General features: G+C 36.4%; 1 protein-coding gene across 3 annotated transcripts in view; it reads right to left on the bottom strand.

Moving 5' to 3' along the window:
• The window catches only part of BANK1 (B cell scaffold protein with ankyrin repeats 1), a 325,922-nt gene that overhangs the window by 233,149 nt on the left and 65,671 nt on the right, over positions 1-27,102 (bottom strand). For all 3 annotated transcript variants that reach the window (XM_059067310.2, XM_067036904.1, XM_067036903.1), the window contains exons 3-4: positions 9,514-9,668; positions 984-1,122 (exon numbers count right to left, since the gene is read on the bottom strand). In XM_059067310.2, the coding sequence (XP_058923293.1) occupies positions 984-1,122; positions 9,514-9,668 (294 nt within the window). The remainder of the gene's footprint in view (positions 1-983; positions 1,123-9,513; positions 9,669-27,102) is intronic.

Raw genomic sequence — 27,102 nt, 5'->3', positions numbered from 1 at the left:
GGTGTAAAGTCTTTCCTTTCTATAATCCAACTCTGACCTAAGCTGTGCAAGGAAATCCATATAGGGGGTACGTGGTTTACACAACACAACAGAAAAGATTTGTAAATGCCCTGTAAATGGACTTAATTATAGCTACAGTCTAAAAAGAAAACAGAAAAAGCTCAGGATGCATTTGATATACTCTTTAATTTTAAATATTTTTTACTACATTTCCAAATTTATAATAAGATTGAATATCTTTGTACTTTAAAATATTTTATGAAGTTCACATTTATAAAGTTAGGTAATTTTATTCTCTAATTATAAAAGGACACCATAAATTCAAAAACCAAGTAGTCCTACATTTATATCAAAACATTCAGAAATTAATATATTAAATTTTGATTTTAGTACAGTTATCACGGCAAGTGTGTCTATTCCATCTGGAATTTTAAATCCAATGCAATTTATCATGCTGAAGCAAAGTTGGATAATAAAATGGTTAGGTTCATAATTTAAATAAGGAAAAGAGAGAAGACTGTATATAGAAATGGTACCATGATGATAAAATAGTGAAAAAGAACTATGCTTTCCAAAACAAAAATATACTTTTTTTTGCATGGCAAAAAAAAGTAAAGAAGAAAAAAGAAAATCATGAATGAAAATCCAAAAGTCTGCTAATCCTGTTACAATAAAGCAAATAATTTTAGTCCCATATTTAATAGCTGACATATTAAAGTGCTCTCTGCTGACATAAAGTATGTGATGTTACTGGCTGTCATTTTACCACATGGTACACAAACTAAGTCCTCATAATTTACACATTCGTGCTTTTGCGAATCCAGATTAATAATAACAGCCTTGGGTATGTGAAAGCTAAACACAGGAAACACCTGCAGAACAATATTAGTTTCTGTAAGGAACTGAAACCATTTACCATAAATTTATTGAAAGAAACTCAGAATGATGTTTTATATTTATTAAAGCATACAAAAATTTCTTACCTAAAGCTTTCATACACCAGACTGTCTTATTCCAGAGGGCTGGCCGTGTTCTAATGCATTTGCTATTCGACGTAAATTCAACCTCTACAGAATCACCAATTACTTCATCTCTCAAAATAATAAATATTTCACCAGGATTCTATAAGATGAAAAATATAACCCAATTAGGCATTTTTAAAAGTTTTCATTAACCAAAGAACCCAGTGCATTTATTAATGATAAAGGTCGCACATGATAATTCTATATCTCCATTGTGTCTGTAGTTTCAGCCATATTCAGAAATGAAGTATATAAAGGTGATTCTCACAGCATTTTAAGGGTATCAACTTGATGTCTATTGAATACTCAATTTTTTTTCCCCAACACCAGATTTTGCAACTGAAAAGACAGTGAGGACAGAGCTGCTCCCTTTTCCTCTTACCTCATCCCTGTGTGTGAGGTTCTATCTGCGGGTGATGAGCATCAGCCCACAGACCTCCAAGGAATGTGATTCAGTTGCTAACCAAATCTTTTTTTTCCCCCGAATCCCTTTCCTTTACCTTTCCAGAACTTGATGTATTTATCTATAAATGAGAGGACTGACCAGGTTTAGCTTTAAGACCTCTTATAAGTTAATTATGATGAATTGTTTTAAATGTCTAATACAGTTGACCCTTGAACAACATAGGAGCACTGACCCTATGCACAGTGGAAAATCCATGTATAATTGATATTAGGCCCTCCGCAATTCAACCAACTACAGATCATGTTGTACTGGGGTATTTACTATTGAAAAAAACCCATGTTTAAGTGGACCCATGCAGTCCAAAACCCTTGTTCAAAACAAATACTGTATGCTAACACATATATATGGAATCTAAAAAAAAAAAAAAAAGGTTCTGAAGAACCTAGGGGCAGGACAGGAATAAAGACGCAGACGTAGAGCATGGACTTGAGGACCCAGGGAGGGGGAAGGGTAAGCTGGGACGAAGTAAGAGAGTGGCACGGACATATATACACTACCAAACGTAGAATAGATAGCTAGTGGGAAGTGGCCGCATAGCACAGGGAGATCAGCTCTGTGCTTTGTGTCCACCTAGTGGGGTGGGGTGGGGTAGGGAGGGTGGGAGGGAGACGCAAGAGGAAGGAGATATGGGGATATATGCATATGTATAGCTGATTCACTTTGTTACACAGCAGAAACTAACACACCGTTGTAAAGCAATTATACTCCAATAAAGATGTTAAAAAAAAATCCATGTTTAAGTGGACCCATGCAGTTCAAAACCTGTTGTTTTAGGGTCAAATGTAGTTTTAATCTTACCTAATAGAGGTTCTCTGGTTACTCTTTATGATGAGTATCAGTGAAGGTTATTGAGTTGACAAAGGTTATAAATCTCAAAATTTCAAGATTTTATTAAGGTGGAAAAGCTAAATCTATATACATAAGATATAAAGGGTTATTGAAAACAATCCAGAAAGAAAATTAAGGATAAGAAGATTAGAATTAATATAGAAAAAAAGAAGGAATAAACATTTATTGAGCATCTATTTTATACTAGGAATTATGCTTTTTATATAAAGCCATTTCCTTTCATCCTAACCAAAACAAACACACACATACCCCAAAACCAAAATGGAAGGCTATCATTTTTCTCTTTTACAAATAGGGTAACTAATATAGAGAGTTACATTCTGAAGATGAACCAAAACTATCTAAATTTAAAATCTGTACTACTCTTTACATCTTGGCTGTTTAACCCTTCAAAATAACTAAAATGAAATATGTTTTTATGATTATCTCAGATATCACCTTTCAAAGGCTTTCTTCAAAGTCAAACTAAATTTCAGTCCTTCACAAAATAAACAGAAACTTCATTTACATGCTCTTACAAAATTGTGTTTACCCAAGAGTCATTAATTTCAAAGTTCTCTCATTAAATATTATCTCCCTGAGCATAAATCCCACCAATAAAACTTACATTTTTAAAGCTCTGAAAAAAAGAGTTTCTACAAATATGTTGATGTTAAAAAAATCATTTCAGCTGATACACAACCACTTCAGGCATTTCTCCATCGGAGTCTAGCACTCTCCAATATTTGTCCACAGATTATTTTGAACTAAATTTCTCCACACCAAGTAAATTGCTCATCGAGAAAAGATCCCACAATTCCACCCATTGCTCCGGCCTCACACACCCTACATGTCGGAAACACTTCTCTGTTTCTTCGCTTGTGCCTCCCCACGCACTGCTTCGTCTGAGTGCCCACATCTGCCACCTCCTCTTCACAGGACCTCACTGCCAGCGCAGTTCTTCAGCTCCTCCATTGCTCACATCTCACTCCTTACTTTGAAGCTTTAATGACTTCCCACTTCACTTTGGCTCAGATCCTCGGCTTCAAACTTCTTCGGAGTTCTCTTCCCTGAGTACATCTCTTCTTGTATAACTTTGACCTCTCGCTTTCCAAACTCAGTGAGCCTTAGCATCCTCTCACGAGGGCTCACACAGGCTGCTTCTTATGCATCAGATTCTCTCCCTAATAGAGGGCAGGACTCCACCTTTCAACCACTTCCAGAGAAGAGTTCTCAACAAAAGACAAGCATACAGACCACCCCCAAGGAGGCAATGACACCTCATTTGTACCCGGGACCAGCTTCATGGGCGTGTAACCTCTGCAGCTTCACAGGCCCTGCACTTGGAAGAGCGCTGCACTTGTCTTAATGTTCTGCTGTTGCAGCTTGAAATGCTTAATAATTTGAACAGAGGTCCCTACCTTTTCATTTTGCATCGGGCCCCGCTAATGAGGTAGCTCTTCCTGTTTGTACATCCATCGGCATGCCCTTGAGTTCCTCCTCTCCCTCCGTCTCCCCATAGGTATCCTCTCCATTGAGGTCCAACTCGGGTTTCACGCACAACTTCCGAAGGAATCATGAAACATTTCGCACCTGTACTCCTCATTTGACCCTTTCTAAGCCATGCCCTCTGGTCTTACTACACTTTTCATGCCCGTGTCTTGGCTTCCCAGATAGATTTTAAACATCCCGAAGGTATTTTTATTTTTTCATATCGTTGCGGCATCTTGTAAGAATTACGTACATAAGAGATAATCTAAATATTTTTCAATTCGGATAGAATACCTCTATAAAAATATGACATTTTTTACATTGAGCAAGCTCTACTCCTTAGCCCCCTCAGGACTCACAGCTTCATCTGCTTCCTGCATCTCCATGCACGAACGGGGCTTCGGAGGAGGGAGGGCCTGCACTCGTCCAGCCCTGTCCTTAATTATTCTGGGCATCTTAATTAAAGATATAATTATTTTGGCACATTTAATTCAATGGAGGAAATATTAGGACACTCAAATGGCCATAAATTTAGTGTTATCAGTGATGAAGCTGTTATTTTGCTCTCAATCTTTCTGACTTCTCTGTTTATCCCTTATTTGGCTCTGACCACTCAGAAAGAGAAAGAGTTATAATAATTATCACTTCCAAACTCTACAGATTCGCTGCAATGGTCACAACCCTTGAGACCTCACCAAAAGGGCTGGAACTGTGTCTACAATACAACACAGGTAGCGGAGTTTCTAGACTGTCGGGATGGGTGTCTTTAGGCTTTAATGAATCATTAAGTACCGGTAACAAAGGATTTTGATCTTAGTGGATCATAGCAGCTTACTATGACTTGCACACAGACAAATGGCTCTTTTCAAAAATATTCATAATGAACAGGCACTAGTTCTACAAGCACAGGTGCATAGGCCTCATTAAGCCAGCACTGTGCAAGTCCCTGAAGCTGACCCTGATCTGACCCGTGACAGCAGAGCAAGGACTCGGTTATGGCAACGGTTCCAAATTTGGCTGTTAATTCTCACCTTCAGAATCACCTGGGAAGCTTTAAAAACTCCCAGTCTCCAGGCCGTAACTCAGACCATTTACATCTGAATCTCTGGGGGTAGGATTCAGACATTATTACTTTTTAAAACTTCCCCTAGTAATCCTCTATATGCTGCTTAGTTTGAGAACCACTTGGTTACAGGGAAAAAACAGTTTTTGTCATCGTAAAACCTTATCTCGAAAGGGGTAATACTTCACAACTTACACATTTTAGGCATTGATACACAGTAATCTTTTGCTGCTTTAACTGTATTTTTCAATTAAATCACAGGACTTGACTTTAAGTTAAGGTTGGCTACCAAAGACTAGTGTGTGACTTGGTGTCAGAAATAAGTGGGCAGTGCTGTTAGCTTCTGTATATTATTTTAAACTGTATTCAGTGCCAAGGAGTGAACAGGTAGGAGCTAATCTCTGAAGTTTTTGTAGTTTGCCTCTGGGCCCTTCTACAAGTCACACCCCTCCATATATTCTCAGAGTTTCTCTAGATTCACTGGTTATATAATCTATGGTCTATACAGATTTAGGTTTGGTGTCTCATATTATGGTTGCAGCCACAAAGCTAAACATCAGTGAAGGTCAAATAAAATGAAGGTCTTTATTAGGGAATATGCCATGTTCTAGGAGTCAGACAGAAAAATGATTCAATGAAATTAATATAGATCCAAATGCTGATAAGGCCCCTTAAAAGGCCTTTTCTGGTTATGCTATAATTTTAAGAACTAAATTTACTCAAGAAATCAACAAGTGACCAGACTACTTTTAAAAGCATATTTCAGTCTTATCAGAACAGTAGCAGTGGGAGAATAACATAAATATAAAGAACATCAGTTAATTATACCAAAGGAAGTAAGAGGTTTGGGGTGGAGAAAAGCTGCGATTGCAGCAGATTCTATCAAAAGGAAGGGAGGGCTTCCCTGGTGGCGCAGTGGTTGAGAGTCCGCCTGCCGATGCAGGAGACATGGGTTCGTGCCCTGGTCCGGGAGGATCCCACATGCCGCGGAGCAACTAAGAGCCCGTGAGCCATGGCCGCTGGGCCTGCGCGTCCGGAGCCTGTGCTCCGCAACGGGAGAGGCCACAACAGTGAGAGGCCCGCATACCGCAAAAAAAAAAAAAAAAAAAAAAAAAGGAAGGGAGAATGACATATTGAAGTCCTGCCTACGCAGATAAAACAAGATAGAAAAAATAAGCTCACTCTTGACTGCTCTTTAGGATGGTGCTACTGAAGAAGCAATAGAGAGGCCATTACTGACCCGTGACTGGGGCTCAGGGAAATCACAGGAGAGGCAAGAGGCATCTTGGGAACAAACCACAGTACTTCCGAGAGGGCCATTGAGGAAAACATTCACAGGCTCTCTCTTAAAGATTCAGGTCAAATCCATTAAAAAAAAAAATCCAGTGACTGAGTCACTTTTTAGAGATGATGCAGCTCTAACAAGTGATCATAGAACAAGTGGCAGGACTGCAGACAAGCCTCTGAAGAAGAGCACTGCCTCCTCGATGCCACTACTAGGTGATTTGAAGGTGACCTATTATTAAGAGGCATGAATGTATTTCCTATCCTCTGGGGCAGGACTCAACCTTGGCAGTACTGACATGTTTGAACCAGAGACGTCATTGCTGTGGGGCTGCCCTGTGCACTGTAGGATGTTTAGCAGCATCCCTGGCTTCTACCCACCAGATGCCAGTAGCAACCCCCCAGTTATGACAACAAATCTGACTGCAGACTTTGCCAAACATCCCTTTGCGAGAGACAGCCAGATCAGTCCCAGATAAGAACCACTGCTCTGAGGGAATCTGCCTAAGAAATTAATGAAATTAGGACTTTGGAGTAAATACACAGCAAAGGGAAAAGAAGCTAGCAAATAACAGACCAGGTCCAGTTCTGGTTTGGATGTTATTCCAATGGAAGAATGCCTCCCAGGTGGATTATTCATCAAGGACAAAAGCTGGATAAGATTCATTTGAACAATGGATGTGTTTATTATTAGCAGGCTTAGAATTCACTGATTTCATATCTCTCATGATCCACTACCCTATACAAGACAAAATCAGGAAGAATATGCTAGAAAAGCAAATATCCTGGCCCATACCAACCAAAAGAAAAAAAAAGAAAAGCTTAACACATACTAAAATAGAACACATATTGCTAATCCTAGAAAAGAGGCAAAATTAAGCAGCAGAATTAAACTGTTAAAACTCATTTAGGTATTTCTTAAAAAGATAGGGAATAACTTACATAACTGGAACACTGGAGGCACATCTTCACTAGCGCATGAAAAGAAACCGTTGAAGAAAAAAACCTTTTTTCTGCTGTTTTTGAAGGGGCGCAAAATTTCAAGGTCCAGGAAATCCGAAATCCATGGAAAGGAACAATGCTGGGAAAGATGACTCAGCAGAGGGATCAATACTGCCAGGCTCCTGGGGTCAAAAGCAACAGCAGCCTTACCTGCTGCCTCAGTTAAAACTATCTACTTATGCTGCTTCTCCAGAGCACAGGAGGGAACAGGGAGAGCACTTCTCCAGGAGCGGGTCCACAGACCCAAGCAGTTCTGCAGCAAGAGGCCACAGGTGAGAATAAAACGAATTCTCTGGTCATCAGAGAGAGAATGAAGACGATGCTATTAGATTGAAGCAGTCAACTCAGCACTGGCTGGAAACATAAAAGCACGAGGGGAAATGCATAGATTCTGAAGATACTGGGTGGGAAAGAGGTACATCTCAAATATGACCCGGTGACTGGCAAGGCTAGGGTTGTACATTTCTAGATTTGTATACGATGGCAGGGAAGTCTCAAAAATATCACTTCCAGAGAAAGGAGGCCGTATCCTTAAGTGGACTCTACTTACCCAGTCATCCAAAGACTTCTCAGAAATGTTCAAAGGTTGTGCTTTCAGACAATTGGCATAGACTGAATGTTATCCTGGCAAGTCTGAAACATGATTTTCACTCATTTGGATACAAATAATCTTCCTGTGGTGCTTGGAAATTGGGACTTGGATTCAGACTATACTGAGATCTAGGTTCTGAGAATACAAGGTTTTGACCAGGATGACTGTTTTTGGTCCAGGGATTTGTTTATTTCCACTTTTTAATGTGTAAGTCTGATACTAAAATAATCTTATATGACCTTTCAACTCTTAGGACTGTTTAAAAAGTAGGGTACCCAAGAGAGATTTGGAATTGAAATAATTTAACTGCAGAGGGTCTGAAAGAATTGTATCCATGTCAGCACAAGCCCCCAGTTGCGTTCCTGAAAGAACCCTCACCCTACTCAGCCATCTGAATGAGCTATCTCTGCTTGGAGGGCAGTGGGGTTTAATTTTTGGATTTTGATTTCTCTGCAATTTAATAATGGAAAGGTTTTATATTGTTCAAATTTTACTCTTGCAGATATTTTTGAAAGCAGCTATTTAGACTCATTGCATAATTCCTGGTGAGCAATTTTTAGTTCCAGAGGGTTATTTTTTTCTTCTTTTTTGGCTTTGACTTTACCTACTTGAGAACAGTTCTGATTTCCATATTATAGTCTCTTCTATTTATTTCTGTCTCTTCCATTATTTCTGACTCAATAGGAGCCACTGGTTCTGCTTGTTTGGCCTGATCTCCCTTCCTCAAGTAGGTTGTTAATTGTTCTTTGCCTGATCCTCTACCTCAGTTCCCTCAAACCTGTACAGTTTCAGTTCCTGGGGTCTTTAAGGGAGTGTCAAAGAAGTTTTTGTTCCTCTGGAACTGATAACATTATAAAACGGTGATTCTCCTGCTTGGGGATGGGGTCTGGAGGTGAGGGAATTAAGCTTTCCCAAACTGCACAGAACGTTCTGCTTCTCCCAGGGCTGCTGGTATTGTCAGGATCAGGGGATTCTCTCCCAAAATATGCCTCCCAGTAAGCAGACAAGTGCAGCTCCTGTCACATTAACCTACTGGTGTCCACCTGAAGGACCCTCTCATGCAACTCTCAAGGTCGTCCTGTATCTTTTGCTCTTCCCGCTCAAGCACACCATAGACACTGAGGACCAACATCTTTTTATTGTCTGGAGATTACATAGCCCAAGTTTTGGTCAAGCTCTAGCAGTAGGCTTACTTTAGTGGTTCAGTCCAATGAAGACTTAGAAGGAAGAAATGTTGGCAACATGTGTTCATATAGTCACCTCCTGAGAAATCCACTCCCTCTAACATTATACTTTTATTCCCCAAAGGACCAGCTCTTCTAGCTCTATGATAGTTCATAATGTAGGCCTTTGATATATGTTTTATAATTTAAAAATCAGTGGTCATAAAAAATAAGTATTTTCAAATTCTATTCAAGGATATATTTCCTTTTATGAAAATAAAATCCTTGATCTGGTTAATATGAATCCAACTTTCTTTTAAATAGCTTTATCTATACAGCAATTGTAAATCTGCTTGTAACACATCAAGTAACATTTAATAAAATGATGCTTTCATATATGTTTCACTACTTTATTATTCAACAAGTATGTATCAAATGCCTACTAACGACCAGATATTGTTCTGGGTTCTGAGGACATGGCCATGAACAGAGTAGATAAAAATGCCTCTATGTTGTAGCTTCTAGTGTTAGTTACATTCTAGGGAAATGCAGTATCTGTTAAAATAATGCAGTCACTTAAATAACAAGGTGTCTTTACTGACCTCACATGGAATCTCAGCGGGAAGCACCACCGCCTGTGATATGGTGCTTCTTGAAGCTTCTGATAATTCTTCAATTTCCTTTCTCTCACTTATTTGCCCGGAACGTTCCACTCTTAGGTCTGTTGGAATAATGACGTCAAGGTAGTCCTCAGAACCTAGAGGAAAGTTCATGAATGTAGATTACAATATAGCTAAGGCCATATTATTTCCTCCACTGTTATAAAAACTAATTGCTAAACAATTGATTTATTTATAATTGTTAAACAATTAATATGTGGGACAACCAAACTGAGTTTCAGACAGCTGAAGTAAATGAACCAATGTTAATAATTAAAATAATGCTTCATAATTTAACTAGTATTATAACCTTAAGCTACTAAACTAAATCAAATACTTATTAACATTTTCATCCACTAGTTAAGTATTTTCCCCCAAAAAATCCAACCACCATTTAATATTGTCTCTTAATATTAAAACAATAAATCTGAAAAATGTGAAACTATTTCTTTTCAAGGCCTATAATTAAGAAAATTTATTCATTTTAAATCAGAACCTTATTTACCCTTCACATATATTTATAATTTAAAAATCAAAAAGCATAACTAGGAGACAATCACTAAATAAACTAGTATTTCTATGAAACACTAGTTTAATAGTAAAATATTAATGTTCATCAAAATGTTAATGTGTTCTGTGAAAAAAGTGTCCTAAATAAAATCAGTTGGGTTTCTTTATGGCAGTATTACTAAGAACACTAAAATATGCTCATGTGAATTTTGAATCTCAAAGAAAGGAAAAGAATATTTGATTTTTAAAACATTTAACATTTATTAACTTAGCATCATCTCAATCATTAAGACACTTTTCTCTATTGAAGAAGAGTTGTGTTAAGAGAGATGGATAATACTTTTTTTTTTTTTTTGCGGTATGCGGGCCTCTCACTGTTGTGGCCTCTCCCGTTGCGGAGCACAGGCTCCGGACGCGCAGGCCTAGCGGCCATGGCTCACGGGCTTAGTTGCTCCGCGGCATGTGGGATCTTCCCGGACCAGGGCACGAACCCGTGTCTCCTGCATCGGCAGGCGGATTCTCAACCACTGCGCCACCAGGGAAGCCCTGGATAATACTTTTATTACTCAATGTTTCAAAGCCCAGAGCATTTTATTAGGGCACAGAACCAGTATGACTGGAATCAAGGCTCTCACCGCTAGAGACTCTCACAACTGTCATCTTACGCCAACCTCAAATGTATCTCTCAAATCCTCAAAGAAGGGAACTGGAGAAAAGGAAAGCAGCTCCTGACAGCTAGATACTGTCCTGATACTGTGTGAAGGCCTTGGTGTTGCCAGGAGGTGGCCTCCTGTTCTCCTACGGAACATCAACGATTTTGCAAAACATCACCACCGGACAAGGCCACCCGTAACCATGATGGATGACGTCAGAGATCAGACCACTTTGTAATCATGTCTGAATCCAGGCAAAAACATGAATACTGTCCAAACCACAATATAACCAAACATCCTGACCTGGCTCCTGTGACTGACGTTGCTTCTTTATCAATTCCAGTCTCAGCCTCTTTTCACTTCTCTCGCCTTCCAGGTAGGGTAACCAGCTCCTCCCAGTTTGCTTGGGATATTTTTGGTTTGGGCACCGAAAATGCTGTGTCCCAGTAACCCCCTCAGTTTCAAGTGTACTGGTATAGCTGGTTACCCTGCTTCTCAGTAAGTCGTTAATACACAAAACCATAAAATTACACGTGCTTTTAGACAGCAAGCAAACTATAGCAAAGCCCTGCTTCCATGAACCCTTCCTCAAATCATTTAATGCAACCCTAAACCCTACAATGAGTCTTTTCTTAATACAGTCTTACTGAGGTATCCCATGGTTCTCCATGGTGGCCTTCTCTTCATTGCAACTAGCAAAAAAAATAGGTCAAGGACAGGTGTGTCCTAGTGGTCTTTGGCAAAAGGGAATTGACAGGATAAAAAGGCAGAAGAGTCAAGGCAATATAGATGAAGCTGGCTAGAATCCTGGTTTCACTGCATCCAGAAAGTGAAGTCAGCAGTTTCATATAGGTAATTCTGTCAGAAAAGCAGAGTAACAGAAGTGATGTCCTCTGGAGGGGAACTGTCTCCATGCCACATCTAAGAAGGAGAGAGTTTTGTTTTGGGTTTGTTTTTTTTCTGTCTTATGAAAGTTACAGAATAAAAGTACAAAAGCACCTGGGATTTCCAGATTCTCCCAGTACGAGTCTTGCTTGAAATGAAAAACAGCCTTTATTTCTCTAACAATTTTAAACACTCCCATAAGCAGTCTCATTCTCTCTCTCTCTCACTCTCTCTTTCTCTCTCATACACACACACACACACACACCAAATTAGTGAAAGGTTGTATAGAACTGGCAAATCACTTTGTGAACTGATGAAAGAACAAGGAAACTGATTTCATATTCTATATCTTAAAAGGTGTAACTTGTTCCACTGCAGCAGTATCTAGGATGTTTTCTGCTAATTCATCTGTGGTATTAGGTTAAGAAGAGCTATTTTCTTTACCCTGAGGACATAATCATGGATGTACAAAAGATTTACCTCTATGAATGTTCACAGAAGCACTGTTTATAATGCAGAAAACTGGGAGCAGTTTAAGCAATAAGGGACCAGATAAAAACTGTGTAATGTGATAAAAGAATCTGTCACTAATTAAAATTCCATCAAAGAATATTTAACAACAAGGAACAAGTTTATGATATAAATGAAAATAAATCAAGTTACAAAACTGTCAGTTTTGTAGGTTCCCATTTTAGTAAAATAAAAAGTATAGGACTTCCTGCAGGTTCCATATTTAAGGAGCTTTGGAAGTTGCCACAACCACCTAACAAACAAAAAGTTGAACAGACTAAAAAATCAATAACTTTTCTTTGATTCTTAAGAGAGGCATGGATACAGCACAAACTGCTGCCCCCAAGGCTGGAGAGACAGGCAGGTGGATAGAGAGTCTCAGCTTACCAGAGCAGGGACTCAGGAGTGGAAATGGCCCCAGCAGCCAGTGCCAGGGTAGAGAAACCTGAACTGTAATTGACAAATTGCTGGACACTCAATGAGGACAAGTCTGAGAGTTAAAAACTCCAGGGGAATTCAGCCAAAAGGTGGGGGGAACACAATATTTTGAAATTTACCTCTAGGAGCTTGATAAGATTCCCACAGCAAATACTGGGGAACATGCCCTCCTGCTTCAGTGGAACCGGAAACATCTTTAAATACTCCAGGACCCTCTGTTCTTAACAAGGCCTGCCCTTGGCGGAAACTAGTTAATCAGAGCCAAATCTACTGGGGTATTACCACATTCTAATTGACCAGAGGAAGAGAAATACCCAACTGCAGCCCACTGGGATAATCCTCTCTCACCTAAAGGGGAAAAAAAAAACCTGAGAAACTCTTGTGAGGTTCACAGTCCAGAGGTATAGGCTCACTAAAGGACTGAAACCTAATCACAGAACCCTAGAAAGCCTCCTCTCTGCCAACACCTCACCATCACATTACTAAAGGCCTATTTACAGCAGTTCTTTTTATAGAGTATATTATGTCTAGTTATCAAGAAAAATGACAAGGCATACCAAAAGGTAGAAAATACAAATTGAAGAGACCAGGGAAAGCACTAGAATCAGACATGGCAGGGATGTTGGAATTATCAGACTGGGAATTTAAAACAACTCTGATTAGAATGCTAAGGGCTATAATGTGGCACGGACATATATACACTACGAAATGTAAAATAGATAGCTAGTGGGAGGCAGCCGCATAGCACAGGGAGATCAGCTCAGTGCTTTGTGTCCACCTAGAGGGGTGGGATAAGGAGGGTGGGAGGGAGATGCAAGAGGGAGGAGATATGGGGATATGTTTATGTATAGCTGATTCACTTTGTTATACAGCAGAAACTAACACACCATTGTAAGGCAATTATACTCCAATAAAGATGTTTAAAAAAAAATTAGACAGAATGTAAGAACAGAGAGGCAATATAAGCACAGAGATGGAAATCCTAAGAAGAGCCACAAAAAAGTGCTAGAGATTAAAAACACTGTAACAGAAATAGAGAATGTCTTTGATGGATTTATTACTAAAGACTGGACATGACTGAGGAAAGAATCTCTGAGCTAGAGGATATATCAATAGAATCCTTGAAAACTGAAGAGCAAAGAGAACAAAGACTAAAGAAAAAAAATGGACAGAATATCCAAGGACTGTGGGACAACTATGAAAATTGTAACATATGCATAATGAGAATACCAGAAGTAGAAGAAAGAGAGAAAGGAACAGAAGAAATATTTCAAAAAATAATGACTGAGAATTTCCCCAAATTAATGTCAGACACAAAATCAAAGATCCAGGAAGTTCAGAGAACACCAACTAGGAAAATCCCCCCCGCCAAAATGGGATATACCTAGGGATATCATCTTCAAACTGCAGAAAATCAAAAATAAACAAAATTTGAGAAAAGCCTAGTGGAAAAAAATCCTTACCTATAGAGGAACAAAGATAAGAATTATATCTGACTTATCCTCAGAAACCATGCAATCAAGAGAGTGGAGTGAAATACTTAAAAGTGTAAGAGAAATAAACCACCCACCCAGAATTTTGTACCCTGTGAAATTATCTTTTAAAGCTGAAGGAAAAATAGAGATTTTCTCAGACAAACAAATATTGAGATAATTTATTATCAGTGGACCTGCCTGAAAGAAAAAAGAAGTTCTTTAGTGAGAAGAAAAATAATATAGAGCAGAAATTCAGATTTGCATAATGAAGGGAGAGCATCGAAGAAGGAATAACTGAAGGTAAAATAAATATTTTTCTTATTTGTGATTGATCTAGAAGAAAACAGTTTGTTCAAGATAATAAGAGCAACAATATATTCAATAATGTATGCTTATGTACATATCTTGTATAAATATTTACATATATATGCTTGTGTATGTTTATATATAAATAAAATAAATGAAAGCAATGATATAAAGTATAGAAAGAATCTATTAGGATCATTTTATTATTATAAGGTAATAATACTACTTATGAAGTGATACAGTGTTACTTGAAAGTAGACTTGGCATTAGTTATAAATGCGTATTGCAAACTCTAGGATAAACCCTAAAAAAAATTATTTTTTAAGTATAACTGATATGCTAAAAAAGTAGAAAAATGGAATCATATAAAATGCTCAATTAAAATCACAAATGAAAAAAGAATCACAAATGGCAGAAAAAGAGTAGAAGACAAAAATAGGAATAAAGAACAAGGGGAGCAAAACAGAAAACAGTAATGAATATGGTAGATATTCATCCAACTATATCAGTAATCATTTTGAATGTCAAGGTCTACATGCACCAATTAAAAAACAGAGATTATCACAGTGGATCAAATAACAAGACCCACCTATATGTTGTTTACAAGAAACCCACTATAAATATAGAAACATATAATAATTAAAAGTAAATGGATGGAAAAATACACCATGTTAATACTAAACAAAGGAAAGCAACAGTAGCTATATTAATTTCAGACAGAGCAGACTTTAAAGTAAGAAAAGTTATCAGGGATAAAGAAGGACATTACATAATGATAAAGGGGTCAATTCTCCAAGAAGACATGACAATTCTTAATGTGCGTATACCTAGCAACAGAGTGTGAAACTATGCAATGCAAAAAACTAATAGAACTTCAAAAAGAAATAGATGAATCCACTATTACAGTTAGAAACTTCAACATCTCTGTCTCAGAAATGGACAGAAACAGCAGGCAGAAAATCAGTAAGGACGTAATTGAACTCAACAACACCATTAATAAACTGCATATAATTGACATTTATAGACTGCTTCATCCAACAAAAACAGAATGTACATTTTTCTGCAAGCTCACATGGAACATTCACTAAGATAGAACTCATTCTGAGCCATAAAACACACCTTAACAAATTTAAAAGAATAGAAATCGAACAATGTCTGCTCTCCGACCACAATAAAATTAAACTAGAAATCAATAACAGAAAGATAACTGAGAAATCCCCAAATATGTGGAGATTAAACAACATACTTCTAAACAACACATGGGTCAAAGAAGAAATCTCAAAAGAAATTTTAAAAATATTTTGAACTGAGTGAAAATAAAAATATAACAGCAAAATGTGTGAGATGCAGCAAAAGCAGTGCTTAGAGGGACATTGTGAGCATTGAATGCATGTATTAGAAAAGAAGCAAGATCTAAAACCAAATTTAAGTTTCCACCTTTTTAGGTAACTAAAAATGAAGAGCCAATTAAATTCAAAGTAAGCAGAAGAAAAGAACTAAGAATTAGAACAGAAATCAATGAAATTGAAAATTGGAGAAAAAAGAAAAAAACAATGAAACCAAAAGTTGGTTCTCTAAAATGATCAGTAAAATTCATAAGCCTCTAGCCAAGCTAACAGAAGGGAAAGAGAGAGAGAGGGAGAGAGACAGACAGCAAGTGAGCATGTGAACAAGCAGAAGACACAAATTAATAACATGAGAAATGAAAGAGAGGGACATCACTCTAGATCTCTAGATCCCATGGATGTTAAATGGATAATAAAGGAATACTGTGAACAAGCCGATGCCACAAATTTGATAACCTAGATAAAATGGACCAATTCCTTAAAAGACACAATCTGCCAAAACTCACACAGGAAGAAATAGACAATATGAATAGGCCTAAAGTCTTTTTCTATTAAAGATTGAATCAAGAATTAATAACCTTCCAAAATAGAAAGTGCCAGGCTCAGACGGGTTCACTGGTGAATTATACCAAACATTTAAGGAAGAAATTATACCAATTCTCTATAATCTCTTTCAGAGGATAGAAGCAGAGGGAATATTTCCTAACTCATCCTATGAGGCCAGCATTACCCTAATACCAAATCCAGACAAAGACATTACAAGAAAACTACAGAACAATATCACTCATAAAAATAGATGCAAAACTCCTTACAAAATTTTAGCAAATCAAAGCCAAAAAAGAATAAAAACAATAATATCATCATATCAATAGATGCAGAAAAAGCATTTGACAAAATCCAACACAAAGTCATAATAAAAACTCTTAGTAAACTAGGAATAAAGGGGAATTTTCTCAGCTTGATAAACACTATCTACCCAAACCCTTCAGCTAACATCATTCTTTATGTGAAAAACTTAAAGCTTTCCCACTAGGATCATGTTCAAGGCGAGGATGTAACTCTCACCATCCCTTTCTATTATCATACTGGAAGTCCTCATTAATGCAATTAAGGCAAGAAAAAGAAAAGTTACACATACTGGGAAGGAAGAAATAAACCTGACTTTGTTGGGATGATTTTCTAGTAAATCCAAAGGCATCAACAAAGAAATTCCTGGAAGTGACTATAGCTAAATTGTAGGATATAAGGTGAATATACAAAAGGCAACTGCTTTCCTATATACTAACAATAAATACATGGAATTGGAATTTTAAAATGGAATACCATTTACAAAAGTACCCCCTCAAAATGAAATACTTAGGTATAAATCTAACAAAATATGTACAATATCTATATGATGAAAACCACAAAACTCTGATAAACAAAATCAAATAAGAACTAAATAAATGGAAAGATATTCTATGTTCATGGATAGAAAAACTCAATAGTGTCAAGAGGTCTGTTCTTCCCAACTTGATCTATAGATTCAATGCAATCACAATCAAAATCTCAGCAAGTTACTTTACAGATATGGACAAACTGATTCTAAAGTTTATATTGAGAGGCAAGAGACCCAGAGTAGGCAGCTTAATATTGAAGGTGAAGAATAAGTTGGAGGACTGACACTACCCTACTTTAATACCTACTATAAAGCTGCAGTAATCAAGATAGGTCTTGGCAAAAGAAAAATCAAATAGGTCAATGGAAGAGAATAAGAGCCAAGAAACAGAATCACATAAACATAGTTAATTAATCTTTGATCAAGGAGCAAAAACAATATAATGGGGCAAACACGGTCTCTTCAACAAATGGTGATGGAACAACTAAACATTCACATGCAACAAATGCGTCTAGATACCTTACAACCACCACAAAACCTTACAACCATCACAAAAATTAACTGAAAATGGATCATAGTCCTAAATGTATAATACGAAACTATAAAACTCCTAGAAGATAACGTAAGGGAAAAACATAGATGACCTTGGGTATGATGATACATTTTTAGACACAACACCAAAGTCATGATCCATGAAAGAAATAATTGATAAGCTGGACTTCATTAAAATCAAAAACTTATGTATGCAAAAGAGAATATCTAGAGAATTAGAAGATAAGCCACAGACTGGGAGAAAATATTTGCAAAAGACACTTTCAGTAAAGGATTGTTTTCCAAAATTTATAAAGAACTCAAACTCAACAATAAGAAAATGACCAAATCAATTTAAAAATCAGCCAAAGTTCTTAACAAATAACTCACCAAAGAAGATATACAGGTAGCAAATAGGCACATGAAAAGATGCTCCACATTGTATGTTATCAGGGAAATGCAAATTAAAACAACAATGAAATAGTACTACACACCTCTCAGAATGGCCAAAATCTGGAACACTGACAATACCAAATGTTACCAAGGATGTGGAGCAACAAGAACTCTCATCAATTACTGGTGGAAATACAAATGGTACAGCTATTTTGGAAGACAGTTTGGTGGTTTCTGACAGAACTAAACATACTCTTAACATTCAATCCAACCAATGCACTCCTTGGTATTTATCCAAAGTAGCTGAAAACTGATGTCCACACAAGAATCTACACATAGATATTTAGAGCAGCTTTACTCATAATTCATAAAAACTTGGGAGCAATCAAGATGTCCTTCAGCAGGTGAATGAACAAACTGTGGTACATCTATACAATGAAATATTATTCAGCACTAAAATGCAATAAGATATTAAACAATGAAAAGACATGGAAAAAACTTAAATGCATATTACTAAGTGAAAGAAGCCAATCTGAAAAGGCTACACATTGTATGATTCCAACCATATAACATTCTGGAAAAGGCAAAACTGTAGAGACAGTGAAAAGATCTGGTGTTGCTGGGGTCTGGGGTGGAAGGGGGATGGATGAAAAGGCAGAGCACAGATAATTTGGGGGGCAGTGAAAATACTCTGTATCATACCATTAATGATGGGTACATGTCATTATACATTTGTCCAAACCCATAGATTATACAATAGCAAGAGTGTACCCTAAGGTAAACTATGGACTTTGGGGGATTATGATGTGTCAAAGCAGGTTCATCCTTAAATGGTAAAAAAAAAAAAATGTACCATTGTGATGAGTGATGTTGATAGTTGGGGTGGCTACACATACTGTTGGGGTGGGAGGGAGGGAGTGTACGGGAAATCTCTGTTATCTCCCTCTCAGTTTTGCTGTTAACCTAAAACTTCTCTAAAAAACAGTCTTTTAAAAAAGTATACATATACAGAACTATATGGTAGAAATTCAAGACACATTACTGAATGCATAAGAACAGACTAGTTATATAAACCCAAAATAGCAAGAGTGGTTATTTCTGGCTGGTGGAGTTATGAGTAATTTTATTCTATCTATATGTATTACTAATAATATCAGTTATTATTAATATATAATATACACAATATTTATTCTGGTTTTCTATAATGAAAATATATTTGTTTTATAGACTGAACTATATACATTTCTCAAATAGAGGAATGAATTGATCAAGTTTACAGACTGAGCACATGTGTCTTTACCCCTCCTCTACAACATGCAAACGAAATTACAGAAAAGATTATTTTCTTTATGTATCATGATGTAAAAATTGTTAGGAAGCACTGCTCTGCAGATAATATGTGAAATAAACCAACTTATCACAAATCAACTCATATTCAGGTGACCTAAGCAATCTCCAAAAATATCACCCAAAATAAAGGTGTCTCTCCTCTTGTAAAATAAATATAATGCTAGGGGAAAAAAATCATAGATATCCTAAGGCAAGATAATTTTGTGTAATTTTCTTAGCAACCAATCAAATTACATTGTAAGTTGAGTAAAATAATAAAATAGTTAAGCATTAGAAAATAAAATTTCCTTTATGAATTAAGTTGCAAAATCTGTTATATATTTAATTTTTAAAGCATGCAATATGCTTTTCAAAATCAAAACTTTTTAATACTGTTTTTTCAAAAAGATATAATTTTAGTGTAGATTTTTTAATACTTTGTTTTTATTTGTTTTTCAATTGATTAAAACCCTCATATGGCATGAGGACAGGTTTTCTGATAATTAACAAAACTAGGTGAAGACTGAAAAAAGGTAGAATCTTTTATTGCTATCACACTTGAACTGCTTTCATTATAGTGATTTGATGAAAAAAGAAGTTACTCCTCAATGCCCAATGACCCTTCAAACCTATCAATAGTTAACAGACAAAGCGGGTTTCAGCTTTCATCATAAATGAATTGGAAACAGAGAAAGAGAGATAGACAAATAATAATCTAGAAGATACATGTCTCCTGCTAAAAAAGAAACTCCTGTGTTCTCATGCAACCTTGGAAAAAGTACTGTGCACTCTAAGCTTCGATCTCCTCAATTATTTAATGGGGTAAATATGACTTCCTTGTTGGATTGTTTTGATTACATTTAATAATATGTATAATGTGTCAGGCCTAGGATAGGTACTCAATATTAGTTTCCTTCTCTTTTCTAATTTCTGATATCAAATTGAATAACAGCAATATTTTTTTATTTTCAAAAGATCATAAATCCATCTTTCTCAGTTTCTATAGCCAACTATGATTCAGAAAGGACTGCAACATACCCCTGGAATTTCAACACCGAACATCTTTGTTTTTGTCAAATTTATAATTTAGTAAATGATTCTATAATCACAATGTAGCTGATTTTATTAAGTATGCTTAAGGCAGTACAGATTCTAGCATGCTTTCCTGGAGTTTTAATGTCATACCAAAGACTACAGCACTCTGCACCACTCAGGTAAGTTAAACGGGTATTTCTCCAAGAGGAAAAGAAACCAAATAAACTGTTCAAAAAGATGGAATTTTTACCAACCGTTTAGTCTAGTCCTCAACTTTCTTAAACAACCTTTGTAGACTGTGGTACATTATAAGGGGCACAAAATAAGGAATATTTCATTTAAGGCTATGTCCAAAGAAAAATAATAATGGTCATAATAAAACTTCTTACCTAACAAATATATATAAAAATGAACATACTCAATATAGCTAAGCAAATGTTGGTTTCCAATAATAAGATAAATCCTCTTTGTTTGAAACACCCACATTCATCCTGGCACTGTAACTGCACAAACTCTACCAGCTAAAGTTCTCTCAAACGTTAGCATCAATGTATATTTATATTTTACTCTTGTTACTTTAGTCTTTTAATTTTAGTTCATAACATGCAGGAATAGTTCCAAGGCAGAGTATATGTAAGGAGATGCTGTTTTTGGTGGCCTGTGTGTTCCATTTTTACCTGCATTTCCATTTCCATCCTGTTTATTATATTTTCTCCTTTTTCCTACCTTTTCCCCTTCTATTCCATCACCCATTACCCACTCTTCAAGCTACCTTCTCCTACCAACCCCTTAGTCAAACTTGCTACACAGAAATGGTACTATATCTTGCAGCTCAAGTTGTCTTCAGACCAGCAGCTTATTAGAAATGCACACTCCTAGCCACCACGCTAGACCCACTGAATCAGAATCTGCTTTTTAAAAGGATCCCAAGTGATTTGAATACATGCTGAAGTTTGAGAAGCAGTATGCAGTAACAATGTATACCTTGGTGTGATTAACTTTCCATAACATTATCACAGCATAAGCCATTAACTGAAATCATATCATGTAAATATTTATGTTTCCTTATTTCTTGTCCATCCATTTAGAATGCAAGTTTTTGAGGTCAAGTAATTAGTTCTTTTTTCCCCCTCTATCTCTGATGCATACAACAGGGCTTTAACATAGTAGATGCTCAATATTTATGTGAGTACACATAATAATATGTTGTGTATTCATATACATCTCAGATGTAAATGTTTGTTGCCTGACTTAACGATTGAATAAATCCACACCTAGCTTCTTTTTTTTTGGCGGGGGTTGGAGTGGCTTGTATCTGAAGGACAGTAATTTGTTCTATCTACCACAGTCTTTGCCTGACTGTCTTAAGGAAGTACATCTGTACTTCAGTCAGTATAACCCTAAAGACAGAACAAAGAACAAAGCTAGAGAAAATCACCAAAGCTTAGAAAGCACGAAGCTTGCCTCTTGCTCTCCTACACATTTTCATTGTTTACTTTTTCTGAGAGTTGCTAAGGCAATATTAGCATTACCTATGCTGTCAACAGTTATTTCCTGCAACTGCATACACAAAGCACTTAGATGAAAGGATTGAAATGTCACTTAATGAAACAAACCCTAATTACGTCCTCTCTAAAGAAGTTCAAGATGTATCGATGATAATCACTTCCAACAGATTATCCAGAATGAAATAAAATCAAAATCTATTGAATAAAATTGCAAACAAAAACTGACCATCAGACTCTTGATTATTCCTTTAATGAAAGACACTAAAGTTTTGAATCCATTCTGGTTGCTGTATTTTTAAAGTCTAGGCTACAAGCAAAAATTTGTGTATGAATTGATCATTCCAAGTTTGAGTGTTAAATTATACATGGGACCTATAATTCTGGAGCAGGGAAATGACTTTTTGTGGTCTTATAAAATATTCCATTGAAATACCTAGAGCATGATAATGTACACTCAACCCAGCTAAATTCAGCAATTTACAAGTGTCTTTTTGTGAATCTTTTCTTACAATTAAGAAAAAAGCAGGGCTTCCCTGGTGGCGCAGTGGTTCAGGGTCTGCCTGCCGATGCAGGGGACACGGGTTCGTGCCCGGGTCCGGGAAGATCCCACGTGCCGCGGAGCGGCTGGGCCCGTGAGCCACGGCCGCTGAGCCTGCGCATCCAGAGCCTGTGCTCTGCAACAGGAGAGGCCACAGCAGTGAGAGGCCCGCGTACCACAAAAAAAAACAAAAAAAAAACAAAAAAAGAAAAAAGCATAGATTAATCTGAACAGAGATTCATGAAATGTATGGTTTGAGCAGTGTTCCAGATGAATGAGACAATTTTTGTTATAATGTTAGCTGAATAAAAAAGCATATATATGTACATGTGTGTAGATATATGCACATATATATGTATCATACATATACGTAAGTCACATGCATCTATAAATATACTGGTATATATGTATATATATAATATGGGATAAAAAAACTACTATTATTTTAACAGTGATTATTTCTGAGAGGTAGGAATAAAAGTCATTTTCAACATTTTTTTCTTCATTTTTTATAATATAAACTAAACTTTTAACAACCCACAAATATTACTTTTCCAATCAACCAGACAAAAATGAACATCAACAAAAAATTATTCATCATTTTCAGTGGGTGAGAGGACAGCAGCAGTTCCATTTTTCATAATCAAATTTATGTATTTATACATAAGTAATAAATATTCATTAAAATTTAGAACACACACATAAAGAAGAAAAAAATAAAATCACCTATAATATTATTTCCTAGAGATAACCCTAGCTAACTTTTTGCCATATACCTTATTGTCTTTGTTTGAAGAATACAAATGCGTATTTTTGAAAAAAAACTAAAATGGGATAATCTTATATGTATTTATAACTATTAGGTGCAATAGTAATGCTTTATATTCTAATGGCTCTTTGCAATCAAGATTTTCAGATACACGGTATTTTACTTTGAATACACACTTAAAATTATAATCCCTTTTCAAAGCTGGATTACTGAATTTCTGTCAACCATTTAAAATCATCTGCAAAGAGTTTTAAAATTCTGTGAGTCATTTCTATTCCTCCCCCATAAATTGCTTAGCCAAATAGAATCTTCTATTCCTCTTCTAATGTGTTTCAAAGCTGTGAAGACAATACATTACTTTTTATCAAACAAGGTTAAAAAAATTAAATGTAGATACAGTTAACCAATGAATAACGTAGTAGAACCCTAAGTAATAAATTCAACAGCAAAATCTTAAATTTTGCAAAGTAAATGATGAGGAATTTCTGGTTCTTGGATAAAAAATAAAATTTCAATATTGTTTAGAAAATGAATGGATTTTATTTTCTTCCTAAGAAGCTTCAATTTAATTAGGGAGACATTACTTTCTTTGTACAGGTACTTAGACATGGCTACAGATCCTAGTATTTCAGGAGAATTCAGAGTGGTAAGCGCAGGGAAGCAAGAACAAGGCATATGTGTCTAATCTAATCTCCTCAACAGCTCAGTGGAGAAGGGGATCAGCTAACGGAGTAGCTAGACTTGGTGAATGACTCAATGGCTGAAAGGAAAGGAGGGAAGATACTAGAAGGATGAGAGCAGGATCCCAGAATGCCTAATGAGAGACCTCTGCCCTTGGAAAGAATAAGAAAAAGAATAGGATAGCTTTTAAACTCCTGTGAATGAATACTTTAATTAAATAATAAAAGCATGAACGACTACCCTTCACTTCAAATCCCTTGCCCTTGCCACTGGACTTGAGTTTCTGTTCAATCCTCAGTGAGTGACTACATTATTTTAACAAGTGGATCTAACTCCTGACCTTTCCACTCCCAAGTAGCAAAGTCAGCCACAAGTTACCATCAGGAAGCTGGAAAGTTTTTAGTGATGATGTCTTCTAGTTTAGCAGATGAAAAGGGAGGCTATAATCAATTCATTGGCTAAAAGGAAAAGAATTTCAAATACAGATTTGTTCTGAAATGAATACCCATGATTTTATTAACAAACTTATTAACAAACTTCCTCGGGAATATTAATTAGTAACAGCTAAAACTACTGAACATTTACTAAGTGCTAAGTACTGTTGTTAGTGCTTTGCATACATTAACACACAATTAATGTGTTCTAATGTCTAAGATTCCATGAGGTAGGTGCTAATATTATCTTCATTTTATAGATTAGTTCATTTATTCTTTGAAGAGATATTTTTGAAGCACCAACTAAGTACCAGATGATGTACAAGGAGCTGAGGTGAGCCTTCCTTCCAAGCACTTGCAAGCTAAAGGGGTGGAGGCAAAAAATACAGGTATAAAATATGGAGTGTAGTAATGCTGGCAAGTGCTGGGAAGGTCATTAAAGCCGGGAAGCTGGTAGGGAGTTCAGGGAGATAGGGAGGGAGGTGATGTTTTAAATGAGGAAAATAAGGCTCTGAGCAGTAAATGAACTCTTCCAAGGCCATACAGCTAGTTATTGCTGAACAATAACAATAATATTAATTATTATTAATAATAACCCATAATCACTACACTATACTGTTTCACCACCCACAGTTAAATCCCTGCATATGACAGTCAGTTTCTCACGGGAATGATCTGATAAAATCAAAGACACACAATTTTCAGAACTGTTAAAAACAACATATGGCCCAAAACTCCAGTGAAAATGTCTAAGGCATTAATTCCTATGATAGTGTAAGATTATACTCCATTTGACATTAAATTGATGTTCTAGTTAGGATCCTTACTTTACATAGAAAGGGCAATTTATATGTGAGTGTATATGTTTACCAGTCTTGTTGCTCACTGAACTATCTCACAAGAATGTTTTATATTACAAAGAATTCCCAGGGGTGGTCTGTATGTTGTCGGATTGACTCTCACTGCCAGAGAAAATGACTCTTTTTATAATGCCAAACATGTGGAATCATTATCAGTAGGTAATGACGATGATTCTCCAAATTGGATTTGAAGGAGCAGATACAGTTCTGATTTTTTTTCCTTCAAGTATCTTCAAATTCTTTACAATCATCTAGAGAAGAACATGAACTTTGACAGCAGACTTTCTTTGGTATGTTTTTTAAAAAAAATGCCCACCAGCGTTTTACACATTTTAAATAGTAATCGGCATCTTAAACTGATATCCAAGACTATTTCCACAGAAAAGGACTCTGTACGTGAGGATTTTATTTTAATTTCCAAATTAAATAAAGTGTAAATAATTTTAGTATGTATTATAGTTTTTAGTGTCATATTTTCATGTGACTAGACAAAATGACTTTGAAATTGCCTGCTTCCATATAAAAGCAACCTTTTGCTTTTATACTATTGCTTATATACAGCAATAGTGTATATCAGCATAACTTTTCTTCAACTTGAATAAAAATGATAGAAACTGAGTCTGTACAGCTTTGGGGCTGAAGTAGGTTTGGGTGTTTTGTTTTCCCCTTTTATTCAGCGAGATCTACTAATATGAGAGGACTCTGCAGTTAAGCCTAGGAAAGTTTGCCTTGGGGCTCACCTTATTGATAGATAAGACCCAAAAAGAAGCTTTTCAGGTTGGGGTAAAAATAAGAGGTAATATGTATTGAGTTCAGATTAAGTCTCAAGTGCCCGAGCTAGAGATTTCTACACATAATTGCATTTAATCCTCACAATTGTCCTAAAACGCATACTATTATTTTCTCATTTCACTGATAAAGAAATGGAGTTTTTAAAAAGTTAAATAAATTGCCATAGGTCACAGAGCTGGTCAAATCCAGGAGTATCCAACTCCAAACCCTGTGCTCTTGCCACAGAGGTATACTTTTCACTGATGGTAAAAGACGTTTGGCTGGTCCACATACATCGTGCTGGTCCCCGGTGTCACACACACAAAGTTCTAGCAAGTTTGCCTCATCAGCAGACCCACTTCTGTTAAGAGTGGAGAAGAGCGCTAATGACTCACTTTGTTTGCTTCATCTGTGAGGATGCTCTACTCCCACTGTAGCCATTCCAATCTCCAAGCCCCTGAACGTAACCATCGTCTTTCAAATTCGTTCATGTATGCTCTTTTCCTTTGCCTGCTGTGCCTAATCCCATTTTTCCTCCTAATTCATTTTCAACACTCCTATCATACAGTTGCTCCTGGTGGAAGACCTTTTCCAACTTACCTATGATCATAGCTTTTGGGATGTACTATACTTCATTAGAAAGTGTCACATGGATCATATTATTTACAAGTTCTTTGTTTTCCTCTCTCTTTCATTAGATAGTGAGCTCTTGATAGCAGAAGCTGATGATCTTTGTTTCCACCTCAACTCTGAGCCTGCCGCAAAGTAGAAGCTCAATAAATGTCAGTTGGCTAAAACCATTATTTAGTGGAAACTGAACTAAGACAAAGAAAAAACCATGTATTCCAAAGAAAGGTAATTGTTCCTTATAGCTAATACATATATTTCAAAAGAAAATTAGGCAAAGTTGAATAATGAGGAAAAATAAATTATACAGATATGGCACTAACTAGCATGGGAACTGGGGAAACATATTAGACACGGAGTATATGAATTTGGGGGGTTATGGAAAAAGCACTCCTAATATCTAAATGTTTCAGGACTGTGGGGAAAAAAAGCATTCCTAATATCTAAATGTAACAATAAAGGAGGAAAATGATAAAATGCTTCAATTAACAACATGAAAATATATCCTAGCGATCAAAAGGCTAATATGAAAAAAGTGTCTACATTCATGAAGAT

Source organism: Kogia breviceps, chromosome 6, assembly GCF_026419965.1.
Source record: "Kogia breviceps isolate mKogBre1 chromosome 6, mKogBre1 haplotype 1, whole genome shotgun sequence".
Taxonomy (NCBI): Eukaryota; Metazoa; Chordata; class Mammalia; order Artiodactyla; family Physeteridae; genus Kogia; species Kogia breviceps.
The sequence above is the reverse complement of the archived record's forward strand: the minus strand, read 5'-3'. Positions and strand labels throughout refer to the sequence as shown.